General features: G+C 40.0%; 1 protein-coding gene across 1 annotated transcript; it reads left to right on the top strand.

Annotated features, from left to right (window-relative positions):
* The first annotated feature begins 4,012 nt into the window (after positions 1–4,012).
* dgkab (diacylglycerol kinase, alpha b) lies at positions 4,013–17,010 on the top strand. The gene is made up of 24 exons (XM_030729541.1): positions 4,013–4,119; positions 4,896–4,977; positions 6,159–6,235; positions 6,440–6,584; positions 6,951–7,025; positions 7,180–7,229; positions 7,470–7,544; positions 7,673–7,789; positions 7,904–8,021; positions 8,217–8,305; positions 9,267–9,377; positions 9,703–9,801; positions 10,165–10,215; positions 10,379–10,452; positions 12,211–12,285; positions 12,381–12,466; positions 12,557–12,646; positions 12,737–12,897; positions 13,021–13,085; positions 13,213–13,303; positions 13,395–13,575; positions 13,683–13,803; positions 13,914–13,974; positions 16,145–17,010. The coding sequence occupies exons 2-24, from the start codon at positions 4,905–4,907 to the stop codon at positions 16,223–16,225; spliced, it is 2,166 nt and encodes a 721-aa protein (XP_030585401.1). The 5' UTR covers positions 4,013–4,119; positions 4,896–4,904; the 3' UTR covers positions 16,226–17,010.
* Positions 17,011–18,120: the final 1,110 nt, after the last annotated feature.

Below are 18,120 nucleotides of genomic sequence, written 5' to 3'. Positions count from 1 at the left end.
AGAACGTAAACACTTGCGTAAACCGATTCTTCTTCCTCTACTCATTAACTGCGCTATCAACTGTAGCAAACGTGAGCTATCGCCACCTAACGCCGAAAACAGGTTGTAAAAATTCAGAGATTTTAATGTGCACAGACTTCACGTATTAGGAGACGTAACTGCCTAGTAATAATATAGCGGCCTCACTGAAGAACGAAATTTAACAGTGTATTGCCCGGGTTGTTCAGGACATAACAAAGAAGGGCGAGCCACACAGTAACAGTTTTCATTAAGCCAATTTATTTATCATAATGTGACAAAAGGTGAACAAAAAAAAAGCTGTGTGCTAACCTCTAAACCGCAGGTGACTTAAACTAGGGATGACTACAAACCAAACCAATGTAAAGGAAAACCTTTTGACCTTTCAACCAGCTCTACATGTCTACGGTTACTTGGCATGACTTCTTATCTCTCTTTTTTTGACTGTTTTCTGGACCTCACGCTCCTTTAATACTCCTACTGATGATCCTCAGTGTTACACACACAAAGAGGTAAATCCAAATCCAAAGTATGCTGTAATTTTTCGGAAGAAGAAATTAAATGCTATATTATTTATTTTTTTCATTTGTAAATTGTTACATTTTGTTTTAACTTATTTAAGCAGGATTTCAGTTTTTGGGGAAATTTGTTTTCCTCCCACATATTCATTTCAAATAGTGTTTTTTTTTTTTTTTTAGTGACTTGCTGAGAAGAACAAATACTGGAAATGCACATAAAGGTTTATGCACAAAGTATTGTGTTATATCTCATGAGGCTACAAAGGTATGGGCTGTCCTCACTTTCCAAATTTTAGACGTATTATGAAGCCTGACTGGTTGACTGCATGAGCACACTTGAAGAAAAGACAAACGTGATCTGTTTGTTGTATTGATTTTTGAGCCAATCCATCATCTGGAAGTTGAGATTAAAGCTGGATGGATATTTCAAATGGCTGGTATTTGCCAGTCAAGGTTATAAGAATTACTTTTTCACATAGCACAGTGTGGGAAAAAAAATACTTGGATTTTTTTTTTTTTAATGGCATAATTATGTAGTTTGGCCAGCAGATTGACTCTGTCTGTTTACAATAATCTCAGCAGTGTCTGCAGCACATGTGACAGAGTAGCATCAGCTGATTGGTGAAGGCAAAAGGAGTCAAGGAGTGTCTTTGAGAAACTAGTTTGAGAAATTCACTGCTGAAATGTGAATAAATAATACCCCTATCATTTTAGCAATTTCACTTTAACAGACTGTATGAATATATATTTGTACACTCACCAGCCACTTTGTCAGGTACACCTGTTCAACTGTTCTAATGCAAATATCTAAACAACCAAGTGCATTGCAGCAACTCAGTGGATTTAGGGATGTAGACATGATCAGGACCTCCTGCTGATGTTCAAACCGAGCATCAGAATGGGAAAGAAATGTGATTTAAGTGACTTTCAACATATGATGGTTGTTGGTGTCAGACAGGCTGGTCTGAGTATTTCAGAAATTGCTGATCTCCTGGGAATTTCTCACACAATCTAGAGTCTCTAGAGTTTACAGAGAATGGGCTAAAAAAAAGAGAAACTATCCAGCGAGCAGCAGTTCACTGGGTGAAAACGTCTTATTGATGTCAGAGGTCAGAGGTGAATGGCCAGACTACTTTGAACCGATTGGAAGTCAAAAGTAACTCAAATAACCACTTGTTGCAACCAAGGTATGCAGAAGAGCATCTCTGCATCATGTCAAAGCTTGAAGCATATGGGCTACAGCAGCAGAAGACCACACTGGGTGTCACTCCTGTCAGCTAAGAACTGGAAACTGAGGCTACAGTTCACACGGGCTCACGAACATTGCCTGGTTTGATGAGTCTCAATTTCAGCTGTGACATTGAGATGGTAGGGTCAAAATTTGGTGTAAACAGCTTGAAAGCATGGATCCATCCTGCCTTGTACAGTTCAGGCTGCTACTGGTGGTGTAACTATGAGGGGAATTTTCTTTGGCACACTTTGAGCATTATTTCAACACCACCACCTGAGGATTGTTGCTGACCGTGTCCATCCCTTTATGGCCACAATGTACCCATCATCTGATGTCTGTTTCCAAAAGGATAACAAACAAAGCTCGGATCATCTCAAACTTGAAAATGAATTCACAGTACTCAAACGTTCTCCACAGTAACCAGATCTCAATCCAATAGAGCACCTTTGGGATGTGGTGGAACTGGAGAGCCTCATCATGGATGTGCAGCTGACAAATCTGCAGTAACTGTGTGACGCTGCATGGACTAAAATCTCTGAGGAAGGTTTCTGGCTGAATGTGAATTGCTTTAATTCTGTGCCATGAAGAAAAACATAACCTCATTGGCGGAGGTAATTAAAGCAGCTCTGACGGCAAAACAGGGTCAAACTTTTGGCACTCACTCCAAAATACCAGTTTTTGTTAGTTACTAATCAAATATCTCTACCGCCTACACCAACATGTTAATATTATCTATAATAATAATAATAATAATAATATCTGAACTGCTCTGCACCGAACAGAAAGGCTCTTCACAGGGTGGTGAAGACTGCCAGATCCATCTCAGGAGTTGCCTTACCATCACTGGAAGACATTTACCACACCAGGGTCATCAGAGGAGCACATAACATTATAAAAGATCCAGCACACCCACAACACGGCCTCTTTACACTCCTGCCATCAGTGCGGCGGTATCAGAATGTGAAATCAAGAACCAACAGAATGAGGAACAGCTTTTTTGCACAGGCCACTCGACTTGTGAACTGCCACCTCTGACATGAGGACTGACACACACACATGCACAGTGCTCTGCTTTGTATTTTGGACTGCAAATTGCACTACATGTGTATGACACTTTACACAAGACTGTTTACAATAACCCACTACTGTACCACTGCACAAGCACACTTCATTCACTGCAACTTCCTATATATATATATATATATATATATATATATATATATATATATATATATATATATATATATATATATATATGCTGCCCATATATATATATATATATATATATATATATATATATATATATATATATATATATATATATATGGGCAGCACGGTGCAGCGGTGGTTAGCACTGCTGCCTCACAGTTAGAGTACCATCTGGTTCGATTCCACCTTGGCCCGGGCCTCTCTGTGCGGAGTTTGCATGTTCTCCCGTGTCTGCGTGGATTTTCTCCGGGTACTCCGGTTTCCTCCCACAGTCCAAATACATGCACTTACTGGGGTGAGCGTGAATGTGAGTGTGGATGGCTGTCTGTCTCTCTGTGTTGGCCCTGCTACAGGCTGGCGACCTGTACAGGGTGTACCCTGCCTGTCGCCCAATGTCAGCTGGGATAGGCTCCAGCCCCCCCCCCCCCCCCCCCCCCCCCCGCCCCCCCGGCCCTGAAAAGTATAAATGAATGGATGGAGATTTTAATATTTATTATTATTGAGCCGGAGCAGAAGAAGTGCAGAGTAAGATTTTCATTGTTCAGTGTAACTGACTGTTTACCGTACACATGACAATAAAACGATCTTGAATCTCTTGAATTTGTCTCTGGCATAATGTCTTGCAGTGAGAGTGGCTTAAGGACTTAAGGACCAGAGCACTCATGTTTTACACCTGAGGTCATGATTCAAGACAAAAAGCAGATTGTCCGGCACACTGACCTCCCAGAAATGGGACTAAAGTAAATAATGACACCTGAAAGCCTCTTCACAAATTCATGCTTATCATTTCACTCATTCACACCTGGTCATGCACTCTGCTGCATCCTGGACCTCTATCTAATTTCCAGTCTGAAAGCCGCAGAATTTGGATAATTGTGATGACCTGCTGTAAGGATCAAACAAGTGTGCGTGCGTGTGTCTGTGGGTGCACGCGCTAGGCGGTGCCACTATCTGTAATTATGTCGCTGAAAGCTCCTCCTCCGCCCGTTCTTAATCCCTTATATCCGCTAATACCGCAGGAGACATTCACCCACAAGTACCAGCTGCCGTCAAAGGGCGTAACAGCGGCGTGTGCCGGAGAAGCTCTGAGAGATTTTATTCATTATTCTTTCCTGCGTCCGAGGAGAGAGAGGGAGCGCGCAGGTGAGAAGCCTGTTAGGGTTCATGAGCAGTCCTCTGTCCGAACACCTGTGCAGCACGAGAGCTGAGAGGTGAAGAAGTTAGAGGGGAAGTCTGTGTGTGTGTGTGTGTGTGTGTGTGTGTGTGTGTGTGTGTGTGTGTGTGTGTCAGTCAGCCAGTCTGTCTGATGTCCTAGCTTCACATTATAATCCTGTTTGATGGACGCCCCCCTTTAAAAGGGGTCTTAATTGCCGCTTTGTTGATTGAGCCGATGCGAAGGTAAAACGTTGTTTTAGCCGGACCTGCACAACCAGTAGATCTACAGGCTGGCGTTACATCTGTTCTTCTATTTTCCCGCTATTGACAGTTGATTTTCAATAATCTGAAGCTGAAGCTTACTCCATCTATTCATTCCAAACTTTCACCATCCTCCATGTTTTCAGTGGCATAAGCAAATATCTGTGATATAACATTACATTGATGGTAGCCTACAGTATGATACAATCATTCCTGGAAATCAGCAGTGATCAGTGAAGTCAGCCCGTTTTAATAAAAGACTGTAGCTGATCATTATACATTAAGAAAGGGGTGTTCTCCTCAGTACAGTGCAGTCCTATGAAAATGAATGAAGGCGAACCAGAACTGCTGACAAAAAAACAGAAGATGTCAAATCTGCTGTATGAATGACTGCTTTCTTGTTTCTGCAGCCTATCTGGAGGGTTAGCACTTTATCCCGGGGCTGCTGGTGTTATTGACACCTCTGTGAATGTCCAGTCATTGTTCTCTCCTTCCTCATGCAGCTGACCAGCATGGCCTCCTCTGATGATACAGAAGGCTCTCTGACCCCTGTGGATTTTATCCAGCTGCAGCACTACATGGAAGGTAAGTTCCCATTTTACATCATTTTTAACATGTAAGTGATGTACACTGGAATAATAACAAGATTTATCTGTTTATTACAGATTAAAAATGTATATACAAAGCTCTTTACACCAAGCACATAATGCATGCAAAATACGCCGTTGCCTATGTATCAACAGACAGATATTCAAAGACATAAAACTAAAACAATGAGTGATTAGTAAGGCCAGAGACAACGACACCTAAGACAGAATATAAAAACAATGTGTGCATTCAAACTGTAATTAGAGCCATGCAAGACTCGAGTGCAACGTCAGTAAGAAAATACAGTGTAACTCAATGCTCCGGTAAATTTCCCTGTTAAATTAATAAAGCAGTAGTATCTCAATATGCCGTTTATTTGACAGTGTCAGATTATGACTGTAAAATGTATAAAAATGTATTAAAGTTCATCCGTGTACCCTGAATTCATCTTTCACATTCTTGAAAATGGACACTGGCCAGATGTGGTTAAATATCCGGAAATTGTCAGAACGATTTATGAAGGCAGAGAAACAAGAAGAAAGATAAGGGGGGGGTAATGGTCAAAGTTCAGCAAAAATGAGAAACGTTCACTTCATGGATCCAGGGTGGCAACACTTGTGCACTTTGTTCCCAGATCTAAGTGGCAAAAGCGCAGTCAGACAAACTTTTCTTGTACTTGCTGGATCGCTACCGTACTTTAATGCTGCTCTACAACTTCAAATCTGTATTACACCCAAAGGAAACACACCTGTAGTGTAAAAAGTCCTGGATGTCTGCGAACATCAGACCAAAAAGACACTGTAATGTCCTCCGGAGACTCATTTAGCATCCACACAAAATTGTGAACAACTACCGAATGGAAGTGCACGCTGTTGTACTGCTCAGGCTGGAGCTAATGCAGAATTATATACACATGTCGACACAAAAACTGTGAGCTAAAGGGGTAAAAATTAATCCACTGTCCACTCAAAGGCTTTGAAAGAAATTAAATGGGTCTGTAGGCTTTTAGTGTTTGCACGTTGGATAATGGATGAATAGATAATTACACTTGCTCCTCTCCAGTGACCTGGAAAAGGCACTGTGTGTGTGTTACCTCTCACTGCAAGGCCCAAACCCAGATTTAATAGTCACAGTACATCCACAGCTATGTTTTGACCTCTCCAATCTTCTCCCCGCAGAAAGCAATTTGAGGGTGAAAGATGTGATTAAGGAGTTTCATCCGGGGGGTCGGCTGGCTCAGCACAGCTTTGGAGAGGTAACTTTTGTAGACAGTCAGACACTGGATGCTTTATTTAATGAGATTGTGATTTCCCATGTTGAAGGTTCCTAAAAATGAATATAAACAAATAAGTTATTTAAAAGTTTATTCTATCTCTTTTTTTTTTTTAAACATGTTTGAGTAAAGATATAGGCAATATTATTGTTATTGGCTGGCAATAATTTTGACTTCTCTCCTCAGCACGTCGATGCCGAGGGCTTCTGTCTCTTTCTCAAGACCTACCTGGAAGCGGACGACTTCCCTGCAGATTTCTGCCAGCGGCTTTTTCGTTATTTCCAAAACGTAGAGCAAGATGGGTCCTCGAAGGGCACTCAGTCCAAAGGAGGTAAAGAATTCTTATTGTCCGATTCAGTTGTCTTTTAAGAAAATTGTGCAGCACAGAGGAAGGAGGAAAAATTGTGTGGCTGGAAATGCCCCACAGAATTCCCTGAATGGCCACAGGAAAGATTGATCTGCAAAGGTAGCTTTTTTTTTCAGCACCCGGCTCTTTGTGTGCTTATTTTTTTTTATCTTGTTGTGCAGTCACAGTAATGAGTCTGTAGGCAAAGCTTTTGGAGATTAGTGCACCTGACCCAGCAACAAAACTATGATACAATACTTGCTTTTCTATTGCAGCTCCACATTTTCATCTCTTGTTTTTTAAAACCTCAGTAAATCAGTAAGGACTGGGCTGTTTTTCCTTGTTTTTCAGGTGGTGTTTTTCTTCGTGATGTGTCCTGTTACTTCTCAGTGCTGGAGGAGGGACAGCCGCGGGAGAAGCTCGAATGTTGGTTTGACTTACCTTGTGATCATGTTGGGACATTTTGATTGTAGTTGCAGCTGAATTTAATCTACATTCAATGTTGAAAATTTCTTAAAATTGAGGATCTGTAAGTGCAAAACCCATGGTTAGCTCACTAACTGAGTTTCTTTGGTTCTAGTTACATTCAAACTATATGACAAAGATGGCAACGGCCTCCTGGACAGCTCTGTAAGTTATTCAGAGTTCCAACACTGTCTCCAAAGATCTGTTCAAAGTTGGATAGCACTCATATCTTTACATGTGGAATCAGTCTTGGTCAGCAGACAGTTTCAGAAAACATCTCCACATTTGTTTTAATTTTGCTCTGTTTTAAATGCATTGCTGACTGTCTTAGATTCCTTTTGGGCACTAATTTGGATGGATATGGTTACACCCAATCTCACCAGAACTCTTTTGTCTCTCTTTCAGGAAGTGGATCGTATAATCACTCAGATGATGCGAGCCGCTGATTATCTGGGCTGGGACGTGACTGAACTCAGACCAGTATGAGTTTGCTTTTTTTTGGAACTTTTGAACTTGTTGTTTGCCAGCTTGCATGAAAACACAGGCTGAGACTGTAAATAGAAGATTTACAGTAAAGCATAAATAACTGGAGTTTTGTGATTGAACAGGTGCTCAAAGACATGATGACAGCGATTGATGTGGATGGTAGTGGGACCGTCACTCTGGAGGAGTGGCTAAAGGGAGGCATGAACAATGCACCTTTACTTGTTCTCCTTGGACTGAAGGTGAAAAAACCCAACATTTTAATTTCTTTGTTAAACTAGCTTGACTAAACTCTATTTAATGCCTCAAGGACAAAGTGTGACTAACTGCTTTTCTTTTTCTTCTCTCACCCACAGATGACTGAAAAGGATGGGCAGCATATATGGATGATGAAGCATTTTAACAGGCCAACCTACTGCAGTGTGTGTGAGAGCATGCTGCTCGGCCTTGGAAAGCAGGGACTCTGCTGCAACTGTAAGGGCTCACAGCCGTCACCAGGGGGAAGCCACACTCCTCATACACTGTATAAATGAAGGGGTGGAGACATGCATTTTACACTTTATCAGTACACTCTGCTTTTTTTTCAGTGTGTCTGCAGTTTCTTATGTTAAATATGGAAAATGTCTTACCTTGAAATCCCCCCTCCCCACTACATTTTTCTCCTGCCAGGCTGCAAGTACATTGTCCACAGCCAGTGTGCTAACAAGGATCCTGAACCCTGCGCTCGTACCTTTGTCAAATCTAAACAGGAAATTGGTGTAAGGAACACAATAATCGCTTTTCATTTCCCCTTCCTTTCTTTGGTTTGTTTATATTTCTGCTTTTCAGATGTACGGTTACATTTGCAAGAACGTTTACATGTTATGCTAAATAATTTTTTCAGTGTTCATGGGCATACAGTCACATCTTTTTTACTGACCGACAACCAAATGGCAATGACCATAAACACATTAAGAACAGGGAACATTACAGTGCATTAGTCAGTAAGTGCAGCCCCTCTGTTTTCTCTTTAAAAAAAAAAAAAAAAAATGCGGCTTACAGCTAGCACAATCTGCTCAGTACATCTGTTAAATGTCCCAGTTTTGCACAAGCGCAGATAGTGACCTGGTCACTTTCTTTTCTGGTTCACTGTAGCCTCCACAGCAAACACACTAAAAAAAAAAAAAAAAATCGGTAATGAGCTGCTGTGGGAGGCAGAAGCAGCGTGCTTTTATTTGATCTGCCAGTTCAGTTTATCCAATCATAAAGCCATAAATCTGCAGACATTTTCCACAGCTGCTTAGGACCAGGTTTCATTCTTTACTGAGTCTTTTAAAGTCAACTATAACAGAATTTTTCCCGCAGTCATTCAGGAATGGGTTGCTGTGTTTCACCACAGAAGTCAACATGAACAAGACATTCTCAAAATGGCCTAGACATCATATGTGAACACAGCATTGCCCATTTCTGATGTTAAATTTGTGTTTTTTCCAGGTTAAAAAAAAACTAAACTGATGCCAGTGAGTTGTTGTACCATATTTATACATTAGATTAAAGCAGGTGGGCTCTTTGATCCACCTACATCCATTGATCAGGCATGTCCATCTTTAAACTCAGCCTTCATCTTTCTGTAAAAATTCATGACTCACAATGTGAAAACAATACCGGATAACACTGCTGCTGGTACTAAGTAGCAATTTATGAATAATGCCTCTTTTTTGTGCCTCCTCTGTGTCTCAGATAGCGGCTCATGACTGGATCAGAGCTGACTGTAATGCCAGCAAATGTGATGTCTGCAATAAGAAGATCAAAACTTTGGCTGGGAAGCGTTGTGTGTGGTGCCAGGAATTGGTGAGGATGCTTTTGTTTTGTTATTGAGATCAGATACGATCGGGGCTGCTCGGGGTGGCACTGGAGGTAGAGTGGGTCATCTGCATGTCGAAGTGTCTTTAACCCTCATGAATCCATCGGAGCGGGAGTGTGTGCGTGAATGTTAGACATAGAAAAAAATGTTTGTATGAATGTGTCTAATTGGGGGAATGAGACTTGTGGTAAAAAGCACTTTGAGTACTCAGAGTAAAAAATATATAAGTACTAGTGTGTTTTTGTAGTTGAATGAGTAAAAATGGGTTGCCTGTTTTTTTTTTTCTATTTACTGAGTCTTTGTTTTTTTAAGCGTCATGATGAGTGTGTTTTGCGAGGCTTATCGAATTGTGATTGTGGGCCACTGAAGGATCATATCCTGCCTCCTTGGGCCATTTACACTGTCTCTAAGGTAAAATGAATATAAATGACACTATCAGAATCAGAATCAGAATCAGAATACTTTATTGATCCCAAAGGGAAATTACTATTGTTACAGCTGCAACCGTTTCATTTAAACGAGTAAACCTAAAACACAATAACATACACTAAAGGCATAAAAGTATAAAGACTAAAGAGATATTTTGACTATATACACATCTAAATCTATACACATATGAAAATTGTGAGTGCAAAAATTTTTAAATAGGTGTCATTATATATATATGCACAGTCCTTTTTTGTACAATGTATATAGTGTATGTACAATGTATGAATGTAGATGTAGATTTTTAGGCTAACTGTGGGTTGGTTACTAAGTTTTTGTTTGCTGCAGGAGGAGGACACCAGCCTGTTGAATGTCACTCCTGATGGCCACATCTTGCAGGTCTTCCATTATCAAAAATTACTAAATACACTGAATTAAGCTCCATCAGAGCTATTATATGCATATAAAATGTGGCATGTGTCCATAATGCATACACATTGTCTGTGTATTTTGCGGATGAGTTACATCATCTAATGGAATCTATATTTTCTGATTTTTTCAGATAGTTCCCATTCCTCGCACCCACCCTCTGCTGGTGTTTGTGAACCCAAAAAGTGGAGGAAAGCAAGGTCAACGGTAGGCAGCCTTGTTATCTGTGTAGCGCTAACATCTTTGAATTACTTACAGCTTGTGATCAGAAGTTTCATTCTTAATACTAAAAAAAAACAAAAAAAAACAGAGCCTGAGAAGTTACATACATACAGTTGATATTTTGGTGGTGATTGCTTCCACCCTCGATACATAGGATATTACCGTGTCATGTACAGTTTATTTTGTTAATAAAATAAACTGTACTATTTTGTTAATAATTACCATAATCTACCCTTAGTGTAAAAAAGTATCCAATCCAATCCAATCCCGCTTTATTTATAAAGCACTTTTACCACAGGGTCCAAAGTGCTGTACAATAGAGCATTAATATATGTAAAACAACTCAATAAAATGCATTAAAATACCTGAGAAATACATAAAAAATACAAAATGCAAAAATACAAAAAAATAACACAGCTCACAGACTCAGTGTTTACTTAGTGTTAAAAGCCAAAGAAAAAAGGTAAGTTTTAAAAAGTGATTTAAAGTGTGCGAGTGATGAGGCCTATCTAATGTGCAGTGGCAGATCGTTCCAGAGATTTGGTGCTGCCACAGCAAAATCCTGGTCCTCTCTGAGCTTTAACCTGGTTTTAGGCACCGTCAAAAGCAGCTGGTCTGTCGACCTGTAAGAGTGTAGTAACTCAGAGAGATAAGGCAGGGCAAGACCATTTAGACATTTAAAAGCAAATAAAAGAATTTTAAAATGGATCCTAAAACGAACGGGTAGCCAGTGAAGTAAAACTAAAACAGGTGAAATGTGCTCATGTTTGCAGGCACCAGTTAAAAAACACCCAGTAGCATTCTGCACCAGTTGAAGGCAAGCAATAGCAAATCCTCTAAGCCCCATATAAAATGCATTACAGTAATCCAGCTGAGTGGCAACAAAGGCGTTGATTGCTGCTTCAAAGTCTCGCCTTTGGAGAATTGGCTTTATTTTGGCCAGTTGCCTCAGGTGGAAAAAAACTTGACTTGACTACAGCATTTATGTGGCTATCAAGCTTCATGTCAGGATCTATTTTGACTCCTAAGTTTGTTATTGTTGGCTTGAGATACTTTGCCAGAGAGCCCAGATCTACCAGAGGGGTCACAGAGTTGTTACCAAAAACCATCACCTCTGTTTTTTTCTCATTGAAACTTGGGAAATTTAGAGTGCCACAGAGTAGGAGTCTTTCCTTTTAAGAGGTACATATATCTGGCTGTCATCTGCATAGCAGTGGAAAGAGATACCATATTTTCTAAGTATGTGGCCTAGCGGTAATAGATAAAGAGAAAAAAGGAGTGGGCCTAGAACTGAGCCCTGCGGTACCCCACACATAAATGGAGCAATGGAGAACACAAATTCACCAAGACCAACACAGAAACTCCTACTAGACAAGTACGACTGAAACCAACTCAGGGCTGTGCCCCTGATTCCTGCCCACTGCTCTAGATGAGAGATTAAAATTTTATGTTCAACTGTATCAAAGGCAGCAGTTAAATCTAAAAGAACAAGAACAACACAATCACCTGAGTCAGTAGCTAAAAAGATGGCATTAAAAACTCTTAAAAGTGCTGATTCAGTGCTGTGCAGGGGTTTAAAACCAGAATGGAAAACTTAAAAAATATTGTGCTCATTTAAAAAGGTCACTAGCTGACTGTTAACTACCTTTTCAAGGATGTTTGATAAAAAAGGCAGACTAGAAATAGGTCTAAAGTTAGCCAAAACTGTGGGATCCAAACCTCATTTTTCCTTTTTCTTTGCAGGGTGCTCAGGAAGTTTCAGTACCTGTTGAATCCACGCCAAGTATACAACCTGTCCAATGGAGGCCCTGCTCCAGGGTACACCTTTATACTTAGAACACATTACAGGACTCAGGGTTTAAATGTGTATATAATTTGAGTTTCTTTACATTAATGTTAGCTTTGTTTTTTAGACTGCACTTCTTCCGTAATCTGCACGAGTACAGGATCTTGGTGTGTGGAGGAGACGGCACCGTCGGATGGCTCCTGGATGCTATAGGTATTTCTATAGGTGTCCTGCTGAGTTTCAGGCAGCAGGTTGAGTTAATCATCTGATGCACTAAATAACATGTAACCCTCATGACTGTAGACAAAGAAAACCTCCAGGTGCATCCTCCAGTAGCTGTGCTAGCTCTGGGCACTGGGAATGACCTGGCTCGCTGTCTACGCTGGGGAGGAGGTAAAAGCAATCAAAACATTAACTGTAATGAAAGTGTCACGCAGGTGTCGGTTATATATTTAAGCTCATTCCATTATAATCCAATGAAAGGATATGATGGGTCAGATTTGAGAGAAATACTGAAAGAGATTGAAGCCAGTGAGCTGGTTCAAATGGACCGTTGGAGTATCCAAGTGATACCAAATGACCCTCAGGAGGCAGGAGACCCTGTGCCCTATGAGATCATTAACAACTACTTCTCCATTGGAGTGGTGAGTCACAAACTCCACAGGGAGTTATTGCATTCATCAGAAAAAGGAGTATGTTGCATAAAATATGATTCATATGAGATATGATCAAATTTCATATGCTTGCACTTTTATCCATGTGTGCAGGATGCCTCTATTGCTCATCGTTTCCACTCCATGAGAGAGAAACACCCCCAGAGGTTCAGCAGCCGGTGAGGATTCATGTTAACAGTCTGAACTTTTTCATAAGTGGTGTAACAGAGCTCAGTCTACTTCATAAATAAATACATGCATGTTTTTGGGTCAAATTCTTGTTGTTCTCTGTCATTTTCTTTTAAGAATGAAGAACAAACTTTGGTATTTTGAATTTGCCACTTCAGAGACCATCTCCGCCTCCTGCAAGAGGCTGAAGGAGTGTCTAACAATTGAGGTTGGAATTTCTACCACAGTCAGGCAGTTGTACCAGAACTTTACTTTTGTAAATAATGTTCAAATTTATTTATTTTTTTTTCCAACACCAGTGCTGTGGAAAACCTCTGAATCTGAGTCACATGTCTCTAGAAGGCATAGCTGTCCTTAACATACCCAGCATGCACGGAGGCTCCAACCTCTGGGGTGAGTCTAAGAAGCCTGATGGTGTGGCAGATGTGGAGCAGAGTGAGGTTATCACTGACCCCGAACTTCTGAAGACAGTCTCTCAAGGTGAGACTCTCCTTAATAACCAGATATCATTGGCATAGTTTGTTGTGCCGATTTGACCTTTTACAAATAGTGTGAACTGTAATCTGTGTGTTTTTATGACTCCTCAGATATAAGTGATAAACGTTTGGAGGTGGTGGGGCTTGAAGGAGTTATAGAGATGGGACAAATCTATACTGGACTGAAGAGTGCAGGGCACAGACTGGCACAGACTTCCCAAATTACCATCAGGTTGTGAACGTTTACCTAATAAATAAGAGAAATACTTTTCAATAGAGTACAGTTTACATATGTGTAATACAGTATAGTTAAATGTTGATGTCATTCCTCCCTGTGTGCAGGACATTTAAAGCCATGCCTATGCAGATTGATGGTGAGCCCTGGATGCAGTCTCCTTGTACTGTAAGTATGATTAAATAATGTAAGTCAGGGTGAAAGGTCGAGTCACGGAAGACAATAATGCAGTGTAAAGCTGTTTTAGGTCATGGAAATTTTAGCAAATGTCTTTTGATTAAAAATGTTACTTCTACAGCATATATAACAGAAACTGATTATGATTAATTTAACTTAAAAGAGATGCTTGAAGCCATTTCAAGGTCAAGTCCAAGTGTCCAGCTTTACTGAGTAGCAGACTTTAACACAAGATCACAAGTCCAAGGCCTTGGCAGCTCTTGCTTAGAATGGTAGTACTCCACCAGTCAGCCACAACTTTCAAACCACCTCACAACTATTATGTGGGTTCCCCTGTGCACACACTGGACCTCTGGGGGAGATGTTTGGTAGTCTCTAATCACAAACAATTCAGCAACTGACAATCTGCAATCATATAAAAACTAAAAATATTGTTTATTCTAATCTCCAACCTTCCTTTTATTCCAAAAATTCTTGAACGAGTAGTTGTAAAACAGCTAACTGATCATCTGCAGAGGAACGGTTTATTTGAAAAGTTTCAGTCAGGTTTTAGAATTCATCCCAGTACAGAAACAGCATTAGTGAAGGTTGCAAAAGATCTTCTTATGATCTCTGACAGTGGACTCATCTCTGTGCTTGTCCTGTTAGACCTCAGTGCAGCTTTTGATACTGTTGACCATAACATTTTATTACAGAGATTAGAGCATGCTATAGGTATTAAAAGTACTGTGGTGCAGTGGTTTGAATCATATCTATCTAAGAGATTCAAATTTGTTCATGTAAATGGGGAGTCTTCTTCACACACTAAGGTTAAATTTGGTGTTCCACAGGGTTCTGTGCTGGGACCAATTTTATTTACACTATGCATGCTTCCCTTAGTCAGTATTATTAGAAAGCGTAGCATACATTTTAATTTCTATGCAGACGATGCCCAGCTTTATTTATTCATGAAGCCAAATGATACACACCAATTAGTTTAACTGCAGGAATGAGTTAAAGGCATAAAGGCCTGGATGATCTCTAATATCCTACTTCTAAATTCTGATAAAACTGCAGTTACTGTACTCAGTGCAACAAACCTTAGGAACATGTTGTCTAACCAGATACTTAGTCTGGATGGCATTGCCTTGTCATCCAGTAACACTTTGAGAAATCTTGGAGTCATTTTTGACCAGAATATGTCCTTCAATGCACATATTAACCATTCAACAATGGGTGTATCGCCGCTGATACATCTGTGATCTGCCCCTACTTGCTGTGAATAGCTGGTTAACACAAGGATATCACCGCTGAAACATCTGATCAAATGCACTTTGAATTACCATAATTACGCGACCATTTGTCCTATAGAAAAAATTCAAATGTTTCTGAAAGCCGAGAAATTTTGCTTCACACCAAACATAGGGTTATTACGGTAATTGTTGCTGGAAGTCCATGAACAGTGGGACATTTGAAGTACATTCCTGATGGCACATTATAGGGTTAAACAAATATGTAGGACTGCTTTCCTACATATGTGGAATAGCTCTAAAATTAGAAACATCCTGTCTCAGAGTGATGCTGAAAAACTAGTTTATGCATTTATTGCTTCTAGCCTGGACTATTATAATTCATTACTATCAGGTTGTCCTAAATGCTCCCTGAAAACCTTCAGTAGATCCAAAATGCTGCAGCGAGAGTACTGACAGGGACTAGAAAGAGCCTATTTCTTCCATGTTGGCTCTCTGTTAAATCCAGAATTGAATTTAAAAACCTTCTTCTCACATACAAGGCCTTGAATAATCAGGCCCCATCTTATCTTAAAGATCTCGTAGTACCTTATCTCACCAATAGAGCACTTTACTCTCAGTCTGCTGGCTTACTTGTTATTTCTAAGGTATTTAAAAGTAGAATGGGAGGCAAAGTCTTCAGCTTTCAGGCCTCTCTTCTGTGGAACCAGCTCCCAGTTTGGATTCAGGAGACAGACATCCTTTCTATTTTTAAGATTAAGCATAAAACTTTCATTTTTGATAAAGTTTATTACAGTGGAATATATTGTATTGGACTACATTAGTATTAGTTATTCTAGTTATGGCTAACTAAAATTTGGCTAACTAACCACATACTCATCATTCAAACTCAGTCTGTGACTAACCTAACCTGCATCTTTTATGAATTTTAGATCCATATAACTCACAAGAACCAAGCTAACATGCTAATGGCCGCACCAACCAAACCATCTGGGTTCTTTCACCTCAAATAGAGGCGTGGCACTCCTGCATCCTCCAGCCCTCTGAGGATCACTGCAGCTCACCAGTGTTAGCACAACAGTGTTGCAGGATGAGTAGATGAGAACATCCAACACTGAGTGTGTAACTGTGTTTTTATTATTACGTTTTATGGTTTACATCCTTTGCGCCCAATCCCTGATCATCATTTTAAGTTACTGCTTTCATAGCCACACCACAGTGACAGACCAAATCAAAACTGGAAATTTCACCAGTCTGATTGCTGCTTTTGTGTGCCAATTTTAATGTAATGCATTCTGTTTCTATGGATTGAAGATCTCTAGTATATGCACAAGTAATATATACGTACTAACTGTATTTTATGTTGTAATGTTTTTTTTTTGTGCTAAATCATATTTACAGTAGTATATGTACTTCCTGGTGCAGCTAGTGATAAAAAGCCCACAGCAGTTCACCAGCTAACTTGTCCTGTATATTCAGATGTACTTCAGCGTCAGTGTTCATCCAGTTGAAAGATAAGAAGACATTTATTTGAATGTTTTGACTGTTTTTTAAATAACTGTTATTGAAATCATGCAAGGAACTCTTGATTGAATGTGACTGAAAGTGTTTTTTTTTTCAGTCATGAAAGTGCTAAGGAGAGAGGCGTTTGATACAGCCCTCCCATATTTTAAGAGTTTAATGTCAGCAGCAATGTAAACACCTGAAATGACATGTAACATTAGCTTCTTTACCACTGTTGTGCTGTGACCTCGCTTTGTCAATTTAAATCTATGTGTCAACAATGTTATTAGATCCCTTCACACTGAAAAACCTTTGTAAACACACAGACACTACAGATGAGGTCATGCTAACATTTGGTGGAAGCTGGCCAAAGTATTCTACTTTGTGATTGAAGAAATAAAGTTTAAAGCTAAGCTATTGTTTCACTGATGTGTAGTATGTGTCTTCAACTTTCAGAAGACTTGTGCTGGATATTAAGTGTACTTGTATACACTTTTAATGTGCTAGTACTGGGTTGGGCCCCATTTTGACCCTTCAGAGCTGCCTTAATTCTTCACAGATTCACCAAGGTGCTGGAAACATTCCTCAGATTTTGGTCCATATTGACATGATAGCATCACACAGTTACTGCAGATTTGTCAGCTGCACATTCATGGTGTGAATTTTCCATTCCACCACATCACAAAGACGCTCTATTGGATTGAGATCTGGTGACTGTGGAGGTTATTTGAGTACAGTGAACTAGTCTGAGATGATTTATGCTTTGTGACATGGTACGTTATCCTGCTGGACGCAGCCATCAGACGATGGGTACACTGTGGTCATAAAGGGAGCAACAATACTCAAAGAGGCTGTGCTGTTAAAATGATGTTCAGTTGATACTTGATACAAAGTGTGCCAAGTAGATATCCTCCACACCATTACACCAGCAGCCTGAACCATTAATACAACACATATTATCATGGTGTCTGATCATACCATCTGAATGTCGCAGGAGAAACTGAGACTCATGAAACCACATAACATTTTCTAGTCTTCTATTAACCAAGTTTTGGTGAGCCCATGCAAATTGTAGCCTCAGTTTCCTTGTCTTAGCTGACAGGAGTGCCACCCAGGGTAGTCTGCATTTAGAGATGGTCTTCTGCATACCTTAGTTGTAATGAGTGAGTTCCTGTGCCTTCCTGTCAGTTTTAAGCAGTCTCACCATTCTCCTTTGACCTCTGACATCAACAAAGCATTTTCACCCACAGAACTACCACTCACTGGATATTTTCTCTTTTTTGGACCATTGTCTGTAAACCCTAGAGATGATTGTGTGGGAAAATCCCAGCAGATCAGCACTTTCTTTTTCTTTTTTCTATTTTTTTTTTCACAACGGTTAACTGTTACAAGTCTTTGGGTGTAT

This window comes from Archocentrus centrarchus, chromosome 5 (genome assembly GCF_007364275.1).
Source record: "Archocentrus centrarchus isolate MPI-CPG fArcCen1 chromosome 5, fArcCen1, whole genome shotgun sequence".
Classification (NCBI taxonomy): domain Eukaryota; kingdom Metazoa; phylum Chordata; class Actinopteri; order Cichliformes; family Cichlidae; genus Archocentrus; species Archocentrus centrarchus.
Note: the sequence above shows the minus strand (reverse complement) of the source record. Positions and strands in the feature narration are given on the sequence as shown.

Coding starts and splice junctions, on each gene's coding strand:
- dgkab (XM_030729541.1), top strand. CDS start 4,905: ATGGCCTCCTCTGATGATACAGAAGGCTCTCTGACCCCTGTGGATTTT. Junction 8,022..8,216: donor GCAGGGACTCTGCTGCAACT/GTAAGGGCTCAC, acceptor TTCTCCTGCCAG/GCTGCAAGTACATTGTCCAC. Junction 8,306..9,266: donor AATCTAAACAGGAAATTGGT/GTAAGGAACACA, acceptor TCTGTGTCTCAG/ATAGCGGCTCATGACTGGAT.